The following is a 16,860-nucleotide window of genomic DNA, read 5'->3' as shown; positions in this document are numbered from 1 at the left end:
AGTTGGTGGCCAGAAGATGCCGGTCTGTCATTGTTGTGGCATTGGTGGCATGGTGATACTGAGTTGGGCATGAGGCAATGGAGGTGAGAAGAAAGGGAAAGCTGATCGGGAAGCTGGAGATCCCAGTGACGGTGGTGGTAGGGACTGGAGCCAGAAATTTTCATGTGCATCAAAGATAACAAGCTTTTTGAAAAAAAATTGAATTCTTTTGTGCTGTCGAAATAATTCTATGCTATACTCTTGGCCCATAATAAGTTCAATCGACGGTGTGGGCCAGCCTGGAAATCTAACTTCTACTATCGACAATATCATACAGATGTTAAAAGCAGAGGCAGGCTTTCTAAGTTCTGGCTTTGCCACTTTTTGGCTGTGACAGCTCAGGCTAATCACTTAACCTCTCTAAGCCTCAGCTTCCTGATCTGCACAATGGGAATAATATCAGGCATTTGCCAAGGAAGACAGCGGATAGGGAAATGGCCAATGGGCTATGTCAAGGCACAGGCATGACTTCTACTCCATTGGCTGGATGAATGCCATGGCCAGGACGGGGAGCAGAGGAAGCTGGACCCCAGCCCTCCCACCCCCCATAATCCTAAAGCTCCTTGGACAGGTGTCATATGCTCCCCCCCCCACCCCCGATCTCTGTCCTCTCCTGCTGAATGGGTTTGGCCTTTCAGTGACCCCAAGCTCCTCTGGCCCTCGACTGTGAGCTCTTTCCATGAAAAGGTTTCAAGCGTAGGCCACAGTCATCACCTGCCACCAAGCCTTCCCCCATCCCGCCTTTACCCTTTCCCATCTAAATAAGGAAGCTGGCCCTGCCGGGCCAAGAACTTCTGCCCAATTTGGGTGCTGGGTGGCCTCTTGCCTCCCTCTTCCCCTGGGCACCCAGCCAGTGACCCCTCCCCCAGAGATGCTCCCAGCTACCTTCATTCCTGCCTCATAGTTGGAATGACAGTGGCTCCCAGCGTCCCGGGGGTGTGGGGAGGGTGCTGGGGGTCTGGGGAGGCAGCCAGGCCCAGGAGCAGGTTAATGTTACAGCCTTGGATAAGTGAGCTGAGCCAGTTGACGTCAGGGTGATGATGGGTGGAGGGGAGGGCCGGGCTGCTGAACTATAAAGATAGGTCAAATCAAATATAATCACCTCAGGACAGAGCGAGCGGGCGAGCTAGAGGCCCCAAGCCATGGTCCCTACCGGCCGCGGCTCAGCCTGGGTCCCTCCGCTCCCGACCCGAGTGCCCGAAGCAGGCTTTGGTTTCATGACAGCAGCCTTCATCTGCCTTCCAAAAATAAGCCCCTGCCGCCATGCCGAGGGGAGGAAAACAAGAAGGGCAGTATTTTTAGGGCCATTAATTCTGACCACGTGCCTGAGAGGCAAGGTGGATGGCCCTGGGACAGAGGCTGTTCATCACTATGTCCCGGGGAGCAGGACGCCTTCAGGGCACGCTGCGGGCTCTCGTCTTCCTGGGCGTCCTAGCGGGCTCGGTGGTGCCCTCACCGGCAGGCACCCGCGCCAACAGCACGCTGCTGGACTCAAGGGGCTGGAGCACCCTGCTGTCCAGGTCTCGCTCGGGGCTGGCTGGAGAGATCGCCGGGGTGAACTGGGAAAGTGGCTATTTGGTGGGGATCAAGCGGCAGCGGAGGCTCTACTGCAACGTGGGCATCGGCTTTCACCTCCAAGTGCTCCCCGATGGCCGGATCAGCGGGACCCACGAGGAGAACCCCTACAGTGAGTGCAGAGTCAGCCAGTTGGGGGGCTCGGGTGGGAAGGGGGCTTGCTCTGGTGGATGGGATCCTACTGTAAAGGGGGAGAGATGGTACTCACCACCACCACCGAGGTGCTGCTAAGTACATCCACCTCTCCAGCCTGTCTGACCCTGCCAGGCTGCAGGCTCAATATGCCAAGGTCCAAGCATCCTGGTGGCCTTTGCCGTCACCCCACAGAGCCCAGGCATGCAGCATTCCTGGCCCATCTGTGGCCTGGTGAGACCCCAGCAATCCATCATTGTCAGGAGTCATAAGCAAGGGATGGGGAGGAGTTAGAAATACCTGGACCAAATTAGACACCAGCTTCCCTCTTTGAGAAGTGCTTTGCAAATTTCCTAGCAAAAGCACATTGCTCTTTTTTATTTCAAGCCTGCCCGCTCTGTCCCCAGGTCCTTATCCTACTACCTGATGGGCTGCTGCACGGATAGGCTCCCCTACCCAAGAGAGGATGGGGGCTGCAGGAACCAGGCACACCATCAGCCTCTGGATGGCTGCAGTGTTTGTGAGATTCGACGGATTGGGATTTGTTGAAAGATGTGGAGTATGTATTTTTTTTTTTAATCAGAATTTTTTTTCCAACACAAGCACCTCATATGATCATGTTAGGGAAAGCCCAGAGTCAAAGCTAATCTCAAGGAGATGCATAAGTGGTTATTGCAGTCCCAAACTCTGATGTCAGAACTTGTCCTTGCAGAACTGGATTCTTAACAGAATAGTGGCAGGACTTGACGAGTCTAGCAGCTAGGATTTCCCAAAGTTAGAAGGAAAAGGATAGGGCTGATGCCCTTATTAGATCTTAACTAGGTTTGAGTCCCACTCTAATTTGCCCAAGTCTTAGGTAACGGGGCCCTCCTTTCTTTGTCAGGTCTGCTGGAAATTTCCACAGTGGAGCGAGGCGTGGTGAGTCTCTTTGGAGTGAAAAGTGCTCTCTTTGTTGCCATGAACAGTAAAGGAAGATTGTACACAACGGTGAGTTCATCCGGCTGGGGGAACATCCAGGTTTTATGAGACTTGCAGCTTATGAAATTTAATAACAGAATACCAGATTTTTAGTATAGACACAAATATTTATCTAGAATGAGAGAGAAGGGGTTGTGGAAGGAGCTGAGTTGGTGAAGCTTGCATTTCATCAGCTTCATTGTCAGTTGGCTTCTGCATTGGACTATATTTTTCTGGATCCTACTTACCAGAGCATTTGCAACTAAATAGGAACCATAGCTCGGAAAGCTGTTGGGTCAGGAGGAAACCTGCATTGGGTGTAAAGCTGTCATCCTGGCTCACAGTCAGGTGTGATTCTCTGAACTGGAGAGACCCAGAGAAGGCCAGTCTTTCCTTCAGCCTGAGCCTGCCCATGTCCCAGTCACAGAGGGACACCGTGGGCCGAGAGTTTTTCCTCACCTTCAACAATTCGTTGAAATTTTATTCTAAGGGTGTAAGACCACTGATTTCTAATCCCACAGGCTGGAGAAGTATCCTCCCTATGACTTATACACCCTCCGATGGCACCCGGCCCCACCCCACCCCACTTTCGCCCACCCCTGGGAGGGCGAAGGCTGGTACATCCAATTTCTAAGCGCTGTTATCAAAACCTTTGCTCTCTCTGACCTACTCGTTCCTGGGTCTCTCAGCCCAAGCTGAGGATTATTCCAAAATACAGATTGAGAAAATGTCCCCATGAGGTGGAGGAAGCTGAAATTCTTCTGACAGAAATAAGAAGGCTAAAAAGGAATACCTCAGAGCAAGTCAAGGTTCCCAGTGTGATTTGTGGAGGGTGTAGAGAGGATGGGCTGAGATGGCGCTGGTTCTGGGGAGATCGGTTAAGTATTAGAATGGGGAACCCAGATGGCCTCTGCCTTAAGATCTTTAGCACTAAGACCCATAAGAAAATACCATGAACTAGTTTGTTAATAAAGGTGGCAATGGTAAGAGTAGACTTACGTGGAGACGGTTTCCAGCTCTGTGAACTGGTTGCATCAACATCATCTTGGGGACGTGTTAAACATACCGATTTCCAGTAGTAAGAAAATATTCAGAGGTTCTTACTCAATCGGTCTGGACAGGGGCCTGGAAATCTGTGTGTTGGTTGGTTTGTCATTGTTAAGTTTCACAGGTGTTTCTGAGGCACAGGCAGGTTAAGGTTCGGGAACCCCAGGCTACATAACCCCAGGAGGCAGGGAATCACCCCTGCTTGAGGGTTATCCCGTTCCCAAGAGTTTGAGGGTTGGACGAGATGAAGCAAAGCATTGGGCTTGGAATGCTGAGACACTCTTTTTACCACGCTGGAAAAGTGATGGAGAGAGCAGGAGGCAGCTGGAAGCCAGCTGAGGTCCTGGTAGAGCAGGCACACACTCTGTGGAGGGGCCTGAAGGACATCATCCCGAGGAGACCCCTCTCACCAGCCTGCAGAGCGCCTGGAAGCCCACCGAATCGAGAGCCCTGGGGCTTTTTCTGCAGGTCAATCTCCTGAAAGAAAAGCACAAATTACCTAAACCTCACCATTGCCACCTTCACTAACAAACTAGTTTATTATTTCTTTCTCCTTACTCAGAAATGAATCCAAATGAGCGGAGGGCAAGGGGAGCAAAGGGGGTGGCTTTATCTACTTTGCACTTTAAAATTCGTGGTCCTCGGAGGACAGGCTGGTGGAGGCTGGAAATATGAGACTGGATGATCAGAGAAAGCGTGGCCAAGGGGTGTGCAGGAGTAGCAAAATGGAAAGGAGCCACATCTTTGAAGTGTGGCCTGACTCCTAATGAATGAGGCACCCCCGTGGCCCCTGGCTCTGCAGCACCATTAGGCAAATGGCTTTAAAAGGGATCAAGTGGGTTTATGAGCAGCGTCCAGGAAAAAGGGGGAGTCCTCTGAGAGAAGATCCACCCACCCTTTACCCTTTGCTCCCTCCACCCCCAGTCCAATCGGCCAAAGAATACCTTCTCGGAGGTGGGAGCCTCTTCAGGCAGCTGTGTAGGGAGGTGGGGCTGAGCGGGGCCCCAAGCCCCCCCCCCCCCCCCCCGCACCTGATGCTCCGTGTGGCCCGGGACCAGGTGCTCCCGACCAGCCCCCACCCTCTCTTTCCTCCGCCCCTCTGGGGCCTTTATCACTGTCTAAAAAAAACAATTGCGGACTGAACCGCGGAGCCAGGAAGACTCCCGCTGGGCGATGATTTCATTCACACTATTTCACTCTAAGCCCCCAGGGCTGCCTGATCTGGCGGCTCAGCTGCTTCAGCCGCTAAATGGACTTTTAAAAGCGGGGTGGGGGCGGGGCTGCGGGGGATGAAGCGGATGGGGGGGTCGGGGACGAGGGGATCGGGGACACCCCGCGGTCAGGGACTCCTGCGCCAGGAGAGCCCAACCGGGAGGGGTCTCCAGGAAAGAGCGCTGAGCCTCCCGAGCTCGAGCCCGCAAGTCAGTTACTAGCCCAGATTGAGCAACCAGCGTTTGTCCGACTCCCTGCCCGGGGTTCCTCCGGCGTTATCTCCCAGCACCCCCCAGAGGTACATTAGATGACCAACTCGAGCCTGTGGTGGCTGTGCCGGTCATTCCCCCCACCCCCGGGGCCCTCAGGTAGCGCAGAAGCACTGCCGGGAAACCAAGTTCCAGACCCCACCAGCCCTCCAGCTACTTGTCTTACCTTGAGCCAAGTCCTGGTTGAGCTTCTGCCGGCCTGGGCCTCTGCTCTCTCCATGTAAACTGAGGCAGAAATCAGTGAATTCCAACCTCCATGATCCCCATTAAAATGAAAACCCAAAACCCAAAAACACACATCACAACAGAACAATGTTCTATTTGAATCCTTTGTTTGAGGAAAAACGCATAAATCTGCTTCTAAGTGGATTTTAGTTTTACTGATTATAGCTGCATCTATGTGCTTTTAATAGGGGAGGGTCAAGTCTTTCCCTCCCTGTTAGGTGCCACTCCCACCCAGGAGAGAACAGGATTCCAGAGGATGGACAGAGGATCCAGCGGTGTGAAGTGTGCAGAAGTGCTGGGGGAGCCCAGGTCCCTGGGAGGCCCTGGGACAGATCTTACAAGGGTACTGCCTCTGCCTGCCCCCTGCAAAGAGCTATGCAGGAAGGAGAAGAAAGAACCCCGTAAAAACATTTTTCACACTCCCAAGTTAACAGTGCAAATCGCATGTTGGAAGAGGGGTGAGAAAATGAAGGCCTCTTCAGAGCTGGGCGATAATTCTCCACTTCTGCTAAAGAGAGAAAAAGCAGCAGTCAGGAGCTGCAGAAGGAAAGATTTCCCTTTTCCTCTGCCCCACCTCCTACTCTCCATCCACCCCCACAACCAGGAGATGTGGAGGCAAGCTGACAACTGAAGGCTGTAGGGAGATGGTCTTTAAGAGTCCGGGGGAGGGAAGCAGATTTGGCTCAACTGATAAGAGCATTTGCATACGGTGTAGGAGGTCCAGGGTTCAAACCCAGGGCCTCCTGACCAGTGTAATGAGCTGGCCCACACGCGGTACTGATGCGTGCAAAGAGTGCCCTGCCACGCAGGGGTGTCCACTGCGTAGGGGAGCCCCCATGCATAAGGAGTGCGCCCTGTAAGAAGAACTGCCCCGAGCGAAAAAAGCGCAGCTTGCCCAGGAGTGGTGCTGCACACACGGAGAGCTGATGTTGCAAGAAGACCCAACAAAAAGACAAATTCCCTGTGCCGCTGATGAGCATGCAAGCGGACAGAAGAACACAAAATGAAAGGACACAGAGAGCAGACAATGGTGGGGAAGGGGAGAGAAATAAATAAAGTAAATCTTAAAAAAAAAAAGAGTCCAGGGGGTTTAGTTTTGTCTAAGGACAAGAAGATGGCTATCTTGTCCACCCCTGACTTTTCAGGGCATTTCTACCAGAGGTAACTGGTCCATAAACGCGCAGACACCTGCTCCTTTGCAAGATGCCCTTCTCCATGGTGAAAGCAGAAAGATTTATAAAGAGCTTGGTTCCACCTACGTCTGATCAGGGCTATGTAGAATTGCCATGCTGGTGTTTAAGGCACAACAGGCCCGGGAAATGTGAGCCCGTGGAATTACTTTCATTGTTCAAGTAATAATATACGGTAGCTGCTTTTATTACCGCAGCCTTCCCTTGGCTGGAGCACTTTTCTCACCAGAGCTGAGGAGCCAACATTCCCGAGCCGTGAGAACTCAGAGCTGAGGAACACCCTTTGGATGAATTAAGAAACTGGGTCTTGATACAAGTGGGAGAATCAGTCTGGTCAGCAGGAAAAGCCTGCTAGCCTGAAGCCTCAGACTGTCCCCAAGAGCTCAGGGAGTGGGCATTGCCGCGACCCCCTTCCACTCACCCACCAGGCCCCCGAGCCTGTGGACGGGGGTGAAGTCAGGGGATATGGGTTCCTCTAGGCTCTTGGCTAGGTCGCATAAAAGAATCTAAGAACTTGCCAGTTCCGTTAGGCCAGGAAAAAGGGCTTCTTGAGAAATGGGAGAGAAGAACGGAAGTACACACCCAAGATGTGGAGGCAGGCTCCTCCTGGCAAAGAGAGAGCATTTGGGGTGGTGGGAGTGTCTTTATTAAAGCTGTGATCCGCTCTGCCCTCTCCTAATATGGGGGGGGGGGGTGTGCCCCGCTGTTCTCTGTTCTGATAGGTTGCCCCACCTGTTAGCTCTTAGGGGACCCCTGGGGAGGCCTGTTTGGAGCTATCCGGGGCTTTCCCTTGCCACCAGAAAGGGTTCCAAATGGGACCTCGTGGCCAGGGTCTCGCAGGGTCTTTCTGGCCTTGTCTTAGTAGCAGCCTTCCCTCGGGGGGTTTCTGGGCAGCCCCGGCTGTGAGTCATCTTTTCCCCTTTCCCTACACTAACCTGCCTCAGAGGGAGCTGGAGACGAAACGGGAGGGTGCAAGGGCTTCTCAAGCGAACCTCATCTATTTCTCTCTTCTCACTTTAGGTTTGTACAGGATTCTAGGAAAGGCTAGGAACAGGAGATGGACTAGAGAAAGGGGACAGAATAGGAAGAAACAAAAGTAGGAACCTTTTGTAAAAACGGAAGAGATTTATATCATGAGAATCTGATGAAAGAGAATAGAGCACCTCGCATCAGAGTGCCGCCGTACACCTTTAAACAAATAGTGCTGCAGGAGGCTCGGGCATTGGGGAAAGGCTGGGTTCTTAAATGGTCAAATTCTACATAGAGGGAAATTGGCAGGTGCCTTTGGAGTTTCTTACCTGAATCACCCAGTTCCTACACCTCTCCAACCCTTCCGCAGCTTCTGCCTCAAGATTTGATTTCCGCTCTCAAGTTTGCAGACAACACATGAGCCCTCTTCTGTACCATCCACATCTGAAATAAGTTCTCCTGGAAACTGTGCGCGAGGGTTACTCTCCAGGGACATTTAAAATTAGAACAGAGGGGAATGCAGGTGGGCGCAGTGGGCATTGTGACAGGGCAAGGAGACCACCAGTTTCTCATAACCACGTTTTCTCGCACTATTTCCTGGCCACTCTTCTATCATGATTTCCTTTCCCAATTTTTTTTTTTTTTAATAATGTACTTGTTTCAGTAGCTAATACATGAAAAAGGTTTAAGGGGGAAAAGGGACAAAAGAGTATGCAAGAGAAATTCTCACTCCCACCATTGTCTCGCAGCCAGAGGCAATTGCTAATAGCAGGTTCTTGGTATCATTTCAACTCCATGAGTGTGCACATGCTAATAGTTGATAGTTTTGACCCTCACTCTTTCACTTAACCATATGTCTTTGTAGCCACATCATATCAGTGCACAAAGTGGTTTCTCATTTTTTCCATGGCTGCCTAGTATTCCATTGGGTGGATATAGCATATAGTGCTAACCACTCCGCTCATGATAGACACTAGTCTTTTACTAATCTGCAGTGAGTCACTTTGTATATATGTGCAAGTGTATATATATTCTCCAGTAAGATGAATTCCTAGAAGTGGAATTGCTGTTCCCAACTATATCCATTTTTTTTTTTCATTTTGAGAGATACTATCAATTTGCTCTTTGCGGAGGTTATAATACACACACCAATAAAAGAGTATTCTCAAATAGTTTCTCTTTGCAATCTGACAAGTAAAAATGGAAATCTCGGGCTTATGATTTACATTTCTCTTAATTATGTGTAAGATTAGGCATATGTTCCTATGTTTAAATGGTATTGATATTTTGATATTTCCTTTTCTGTGAAATATCTGTTCATAAACTTCGTACATTTTTCAGTGTATGAAGGATTTTGAATATAGTAAGAAAATTTGCTCTTAGACACAAGCATTATAAATATTTTATCCAGTTTTTCCATTTATATTTTGATTTTATTTAAGGTAATTTTTTTCCAGGCAGAAACAAAATGTATTAGGTTTCTAGTTTTTTTGTGTCCTACTTAGAAAGATCTTCCTTCTCTGAGACTTCTTTTTCCCTGGACTTTAATAGTTCTCTTTTCTGCAGTTAAATCCTTGCTCCTTTTGGAATTTATTTTGATGTAAAGAATGAACTCATACATCAAGCTTTATTATTATTTCTTAAAAATAATATACAGTTGTTCTAACACCATGTTTCCCCAGTGACTTGAAATACTGTTTTTACTTCATTTTCATTTCAGATTCATTTTTATTTTATATTCGCATATGTGTTTGGGTCTACTTCTGGATGCTATTCTGTTCATTAAACTGACTTAATTAGAGTAGCTTAACTTTTACAGTCAATGCTGAGTTTAATTTCTCCTAGTGCTATTGCTTCCAGAACTTTCCTCATCCACTCTTATATCCTATAATTGACTCTATACCCCCACAGGTTAAAAACAAAAAATTGAACAAACAAACAAAAAACACACACAAAAATCACCACTGTCCAGAGAGGCTTCTAAGGACTCAGGGCTGTCATTGGCCTCTCTCTGTACTTAGCAGTGTGCTTTCTTCATGCCACTTCACTGCTTCCTTCTCGTCCAGTCAACAACCACAGAGCTGAAAAGTTCACTTGTCCAAGCCCACAGCGATCTTACAGCAGTGGGGGTCCAGGGCAAGAAGTCCTTAGGGGCTTTAAATGGAAAGTAGGGAAAAGTAATAATAATAGTAATTCTTATTATTTTTCATTTTACTCTTTGCCAGGTATTGTACCAACCGCTCTCCAGGCATCATTTCAAATCTATGGAATAATAACACTTTCTGTTTCCTCTTTATTGAGGTTTAGGATTAAATAACTTGGCCAAGTTCACATTACTAACAGGTGAGCTGAGATTTCATCGTGATAAATCTAGCCTCACAGCTAGTAGTAGGTATGCTCTTCGCTTCCTTAATACAAGTCTATTCTCCCTGCCTTTGGCACATTCATTCGTTCATCCATTCTACAGATATTTATGAACACCCATATCAAAGGAAACAAAAGCTTGTGAAAAGCAAAGACTCGGTTACAGAGCCAATTGATGTGGCTTGTGAAAACGTTTACAATCGGCTCAAGGAAGTTAGCATGGAAAAGTGCTTTGTAAACCATCAACGACAGGCTGGGGAGGGAAAGGGGAAAATGCATTCAGCACGAGGGGAAGGAGGGGGTTAACGTGTTCCCACAGACCGTGCTGCTCCCTCCCTGGCTTCCACACTGCCTCAAAGAGCCACCCGGGCGGGGGGGTCCGTATCTTACAGGGTTGTCCTTATTCAATCATCACTTGGGCAGCACCATGCACGGAACTGGATGCCACCCTCGTCTCGGGGCTCAGGAAAGAACACGTCACCGGGAGTCTCACTCCCCGTTAAGTGCGGGCAGAGAGCCTGCCGAGCTCGCGACCTTCCGCTCCTCACAGTTGGAGGCTCTCGCCCATCCCCACTGCCAGCGGGGCTGGGACGCTCATAGTACTAGTTCTTTAGGGAAGGTCAGGCGACACCCCTGGCACAGGCGGCCAGCCATTGAGTGGGTTTTTTTATAGCTGATGGCCTCAGTCAGCAGGAAGGAGGCAGAATTTATAGTCCACCTCTTTATTCATTCTCTATTTCCTTTTAAGACTGGATCATGCGGCTCCCAGCTCCCACTTTGCTCTCCCTTCCTCTAGACCCCACCTAGCTGCTTCCCCTCCCTAGCACAGAAATCCCGATGGCTTTCCTCAGCGCCAGCAGCCTGGGCAGGCTCAGGGAAGAGAGGGCCCTCTTTTCTAGGCATAAAGAGCACTTGGGTGATTTATTGGCAATGACCTTGTTGATGTGCGACAGGAAGTCCAGCATTCATTTTTCGAACAGGTGGTCCGCACGCGCTCCTCCACCAAATTAGCACTGAAAGGGGGCGATTTATTGCTGGCCTCAGACTCCCTGGCACCACCTGTCACACGGCAACCCAGGTTCTTGTCCCCATTAAAATCACTGCTCCTTCAGGTCCCTGAAGGAGCCTATCAGGCACTGGGCATCTTCTGGGCTAATGAGAAAATCAAGGATGGGCCTCTCTCAGGGATAGCAAACTTGGAACTGAAACCATTCAGGGGAAAGACAGACTGGGGAACACATAGGTAGAAAGAAAGTTAACCTATTGAACCGACAGTGCTGGGAAATCCCACAGAAATCACTAGTCTCACCACCCTGTCCCCGCACACAGTTTGCAGAAAAGGGAACTGAGGCTGAATAGGGAGGAATGGAGAGGAACCTGCCCAAGGAGGTGTGACTAAGAACTGGAGAAGCCGAAGGCAGGACACCTGGCTCTCCATCCTTTGCCGCTAGGCTACCAATAGCAGCCAACTGGGAAAGGAGCTTACCGTATCCTTTTCTGATCCTTCCACTGAATGGAATAAGTGTTCATCTGGGTGCTTTGTACAAAGTGCCCTGAACTGGGAGTCAGGAAATCGGAATCTTACATAGCCCAGCTCTGCCCCACATGCCAGGGACCATCAGTCTAGCTGCCGGGACCTTGCTTTCCTCATTGTAAAGAAGGGAGAGCATGGGTGGAGCGCATGATCATCCCCCAGGATGGCTTAGATCTTGGGGTGATTGTTTTGCAAAGGGAAGGGGCATTGGCGGGGGGCCTCCTGTACAAGACTCAGCTGGGCTGGCACTCTGCAGCCCTCCTCGTGTGTCATTGAGCCTCTGCTCTTTGTCTCCTTCTTCCGCAGCCCAGCTTCCAAGAGGAATGCAAGTTCAGAGAAACCCTCCTGCCCAACAATTACAACGCCTATGAGTCAGACCAGTACCGAGGGACCTATATCGCACTGAGCAAATATGGACGGGTAAAGAGGGGCAGCAAGGTGTCCCCAGTCATGACTGTCACTCACTTCCTGCCCAGGATTTAGGACCCCTGGAAGAAGCCTCCCCAGCTGAGAGCAGCCTCTTTTCTATTGGAAGTTTGCACAAGCGAACATCTTCCCTTGCCCACCCCACCCCGACCCCCCAGCCCATGACTCCTGTGTCAGGCTTATCTTGTGTTTAGGTAGACCCGAGTCGGTTCCCTGGGCCACCTTTGCTTCCCATCCTCCTGCCACTGGACCCCATGGCATCTACTCCACCAAAATGAGGAGTTGTAGCCAGCACCCTCGAAGGGCAATGGACTGCATGCTCTGGCCTCACCTGAGAAGACAAGGTGTAGGTGACATCATGGAATATGACCGTGTACCCAGGAGGAGGCCAAGGAGGGAGGGCGTGTCGATGTACATCTATACATCTTCATGTGCGTTCTCAGAGCAAAGGCATTTCAGAGCATCGGGTTTCTTTCTCCCGGCATCATCGCTGCTGGAATCTGCCTGCCAGAATGTCACTTGTCAAACCAGCAGGATAGATGTGCGCTCCCGCTCCACCGCTTCCCATTCAGAGGTATTTGCAGCAGATGAGGGCTGCACGGGTGGTGGGGAGCAGCTGTCCCTTAAGTGGGAGGGAATAAGATTTCATTGCAAACCAGAAAGTTCGTGATCAGGCACAACAAACTTCCTGACTGTGGCATGGAGACACTGGGATGTGTTGTCAGGGAAGCTGCTGGAAAAGCGGTGCACTTCTCGGAGGCAAGGGAAAGACCCGTGCTAGGGGTAATTGAGGGAGGCCTGCCGGTGGCAGCGGAAGGGACTGGATGTTCTTCGGAGAGGATCCAGTGCCCTGCAGGGCTCCAGCAATAGGCAGGGGCCAGGCTGCTCACTCCTAACTTTTTCTCACTTTGAACCAGGTCTTATTTTAACCTCAGATGACAAGGATCCTAATAATGGCAACCACTTTAGCGAGGAATGGGGGGATGCAAAATAGGGCACGAAGGAAGTAGAGAGGCTTTGGACTACTGATGGTAATTCCTGTCCAACTATGTCCAGGAAACTCACCCAAGTCCTCATATGATACTCTCACTTCCTTCTGGGTTGTGCTCATCTCGCTTGCACGCCGTGGCCTGGACGCAGTCGAATGGGCACCACGACCTCCGGAGCGTGCCTCCCTTCCCCCCTACAGGCGGAGAGCATTGCTAATCTCCAGCAGCCAAGCCGAAGCAGCTCCTCGCTGCACAGTGCCTTCGTGCCTCCTGTCCTTTGAGAGTATTTAAAGCAAAGGTTCCCCAAGTGGCTATAAATGTTGGCTGCCGGGAGCCTTCAGATTCCTGAACCATTGGAACGTTCCTAAATCTGAAACCAGAGAGAGCCACACCAGAGTGCAAATATTTTCGGCATACGTGAACCATCGAGTTACAAAATGACCTGACACCCTCGGCTACTCTCAGGGGCCCCTGCCTACAAGACCATCCCTCCTGCTGCAAATACCTTCATCCTCGACATACCTCTCTATTTGCAGATGCAGCTGGCTATAGATAGATGAGGGCTGAGGGGTTGGGAGCTGAAGACAGAGCATGGGCACCTCGCTGGCCCCCTCCTCTGCCCAGTGACTCTGAGGGGGGACATGTGCTGGGGGAGGGGAAGAAGGCCACGCCGAGGTGAGCTCAGACGGAACAAACAGGAAGTTATCTGCACACGCCAGAAGACGGACTTCTTAGCCATGAAGAGGTTAGCTCGGAAACGATGGGGGATACCCCCAAAGAGGGTGGAGATTTTACAAGGGCCTCAGGCTGCTACACCCTCCTGACCTTTCTCTAGAGGTTCATAAAATCGCTTCCATCCTGACAAGGAGTTTCCTCAAATGCCCACTCGGGTTCGCCATGCTGGGAACGAGATGGAGAAGCTCTGAAAGGCGTGGGATGGGGCAGTTTCCATGTTCAGCTGCACTTTGGTTGTTGATGGCTGGCCTCGAGCCTGAGTGGCCAGACGCAGGCTCGAACTAGACCCAGGCTGTATGAGCTGGGAAAGACTTTTAATATCACCCCGAAAGAGATATATGATTGACTCTCGAAAATCCTTCCCAACCAAAGGCATTACCCTGAGGGCTTCCTCTTTGGTCTCTAAGAGACTTAGGCTTAAAGTCAGTCTCCATCCACAGTAGTAGGTTAAGGGACAGGAAGAGTAAGATCAACAAGGATCTTTTCCAGTCCCCTCTCTCCTGTGACTGTTCATACCTGCTTGCCTTGGCCACCTAGTCCTGAACTCAGTTGTCAGTCCCACTGGATGCAAAGGGCTGCAGAAAACATTGCCATTGGCAGGGGAACAAGAACACACCCTACCTTGCCACCAAGGATGTATTAATACTAAGAATGACTTGGGACCTTCCTGCCCCAAATCCTGAGCAGTGGCCCTGGTTTATAGGGTTGAGCAGGGCATTGGCCTCTCCTCTATCCTGAGCCTTCTCTGGCTGTTCAATGCAAACTTGGGGTTCCAGGAGCCCAGGGGCTGCCTTATGCCATCTTTAAGAGCAAATGATAAAGAAGAACTTATCTGCACACACTTGGAGGTAGACTTCTCAACTGTGAAGAGGTTAGCTCAGAAACAATGGGGGAGACCCAGGCCCCCTTATAAAATCTCCAACCTCTTTGGGCCAATGGATTGACCTCCTAAGAAACCTGAAAACTCCAAATGCCTTGTTCAAGCTGTTGATTAGGTTTGTTTCATCACTTGCTGCCTTCTAACACTCCTTCCTTCCCACTTCCCACACATTTTTGAACTTCCCTTGGAATAATTTTGTAATCACTTCCCTGTTATCCTTTACAACCTTCCCCCTCTGCCACCACTTCCCACAATACCTCCAACACACATGCACACTCAGGCTCACTCCAAGCCCCACTCCACCACCATTCGATGACTTAAGAAAGAGAATATTTTTCCTTGGTCTAAGGTATAAACCTCTCTCCTCTTTAGTCATATGGTTTCTCCCCAGGCCAATAACAGGCCCTGAAATTCTCTCCAGACCCCAATCCTACCTGGGCAGCCTGGGATTCTTCCCATGTTGACTCTGGACTCCTTTCTTGTCCTTCCAATTCTCACTCTATACAAGTCCAGAGGAAAGAACAAAATGCAAAGGCCCATGAGCTGTATTTCTCCCTCCTCCCAGTGTCTGACGTCCATTGCTTTTGCCCATTTTTACCACAGCCACTGGTGCAAACATATTTGCCAAATGCAGTTGTTGGCCCCAAGACAGCAGGACAGCCCCTCTGCTTTCTCTCTGCTTCATGTGGACACAAGCTAGAAAACTCCTCATCTTTCTCTCATAGTGCTTTTCCCTAAGACTCTGGGTCAGTTGTCGCTGAGGAGGTATTTTCTGCCCTTTGGCCCTCCAGCATCTAGCAAGTGGGTCTCTAATAGTTGCCCCAACCTGTCCACCCAAGGAACCAATCACTCATTTACTACCTCCCAGCAAAGGTAGGAACGACTGGGATGAGACTGGAAGAATAGATAGACATATCCCCGGCTGCACTGACACCTGAGTTGGTGTTTCCTCTTCCCAGAATAGGAGGAGGGAGTGACTGTGCCCTAACAAATCCCAAATCTAGTCCATTGTGCAGATGGCCAACACAGAACCATGTGTATAGACTTCATTGAACTGCTGAAATTCCAGCATCCAGACAGCTGTGTCCTTGTGTAGTTTTCTTTCTCTGAGTAAATCAGGAAGTACCTCAGTCTGTGTCCCAGTGCAGAGCTCTTGAGTTTAGTTACAGGGATAGGAAAACCCAGAAGAAGCTGTTCAGTCACGGCCTTGTAAAATGTGATGCTTCTATTTTTTTTAAATTATGTATGTGCTATGCACAAACCATATCATGTTCCAGCAAAAAAAAAAAAAAGTAAAAGGTCTTTTTATACATACCTCTGAACTGTTTTGACTCCACCCCTCCTATTAAAACAAATCTTTGGGTTGTAGTTGATTTTCATCTTGGTTCTTTCTCCCTTCCCAGGCTGGCAGATGAAGGATAATGAAAGCACAGGCTCATGGTGTTCCAGGTTATTAAGGCAGGAAGAAGTCATGGGGGTCCCTTGGTCCAACCACGGTATCTTACAAATGGGAATTCATGCTAGAAGGAGAAGGAAGCTACCCAAGACTACGTGAGGCAGCAGCCCTTTCCCCTTTCCTGCCTAAGTCAGAGCCAGATATACATATTTCAAGGAATGTGAAGTTCACTGATTAATTTATTCATCCATCAAGAAATATTTATTGAGCCCCTAGTCTATGCCCTGAAGTGGGATGTGTGTTTGGGACATGTGCATATGAACAAGAAAGACACAGTTTCCATCCTCTCACAAACATATGTATAAGAAAATCACCCAAGAGCAAGTTAAGGGGAAGCGGACTTGGCCCAGTGGTTAGGGCGTCCGTCTACCACATGGGAGGTCTTCGGTTCAAACCCCGGGCCAACTTGACCCGTGTGGAGCTGGCCCATGTGCAGTGCTGATGCACACAAGGAGTGCCCTGCCACACAGGGGTGTCCCCCGCGTAGGGGAGCCCCACGCGCAAGGAGTGCACCCCATAAGGAGAGCCGCCCAGCGCAAAAGAAAGTGCAGCCTGCCCAGGAATGGCGCCACACACACAGAGAGCTGACACAACAAGATGACACAACAAAAAGAAACAGATTCCGGTGCTGCTGACAACAACAGAAGCGGACAAAGAAGAAGACACAGCAAATAGACGCAGAGAACAGACAACCAGGGTGGGGGGGGAGGGGAGAGAAATAAATAAATAAATGAATCTTTGGGAAAAAAAAAAAGAGCAAGCTAAGATGTAGATTCCTAAGCCCCACTCCCCGTGATGGGATGGAGGGGTCTGGGAGGGGCCCAATAGTCTACATTTGTAACACACACTCCAGGCTTTCAT

General features: G+C 49.9%; 1 protein-coding gene across 1 annotated transcript; it reads left to right on the top strand.

Moving 5' to 3' along the window:
- The first annotated feature begins 1,156 nt into the window (after positions 1-1,156).
- Positions 1,157-15,880, top strand: FGF6 (fibroblast growth factor 6). The gene is made up of 3 exons (XM_004459019.2): positions 1,157-1,726; positions 2,630-2,733; positions 11,820-15,880. The coding sequence occupies exons 1-3, from the start codon at positions 1,381-1,383 to the stop codon at positions 11,994-11,996; spliced, it is 627 nt and encodes a 208-aa protein (XP_004459076.1). The 5' UTR covers positions 1,157-1,380; the 3' UTR covers positions 11,997-15,880.
- The last annotated feature ends 980 nt before the right edge of the window (positions 15,881-16,860 follow it).

Source organism: Dasypus novemcinctus, chromosome 20, assembly GCF_030445035.2.
Source record: "Dasypus novemcinctus isolate mDasNov1 chromosome 20, mDasNov1.1.hap2, whole genome shotgun sequence".
Taxonomy (NCBI): Eukaryota; Metazoa; Chordata; class Mammalia; order Cingulata; family Dasypodidae; genus Dasypus; species Dasypus novemcinctus.
Note: the sequence above shows the minus strand (reverse complement) of the source record. Positions and strands in the feature narration are given on the sequence as shown.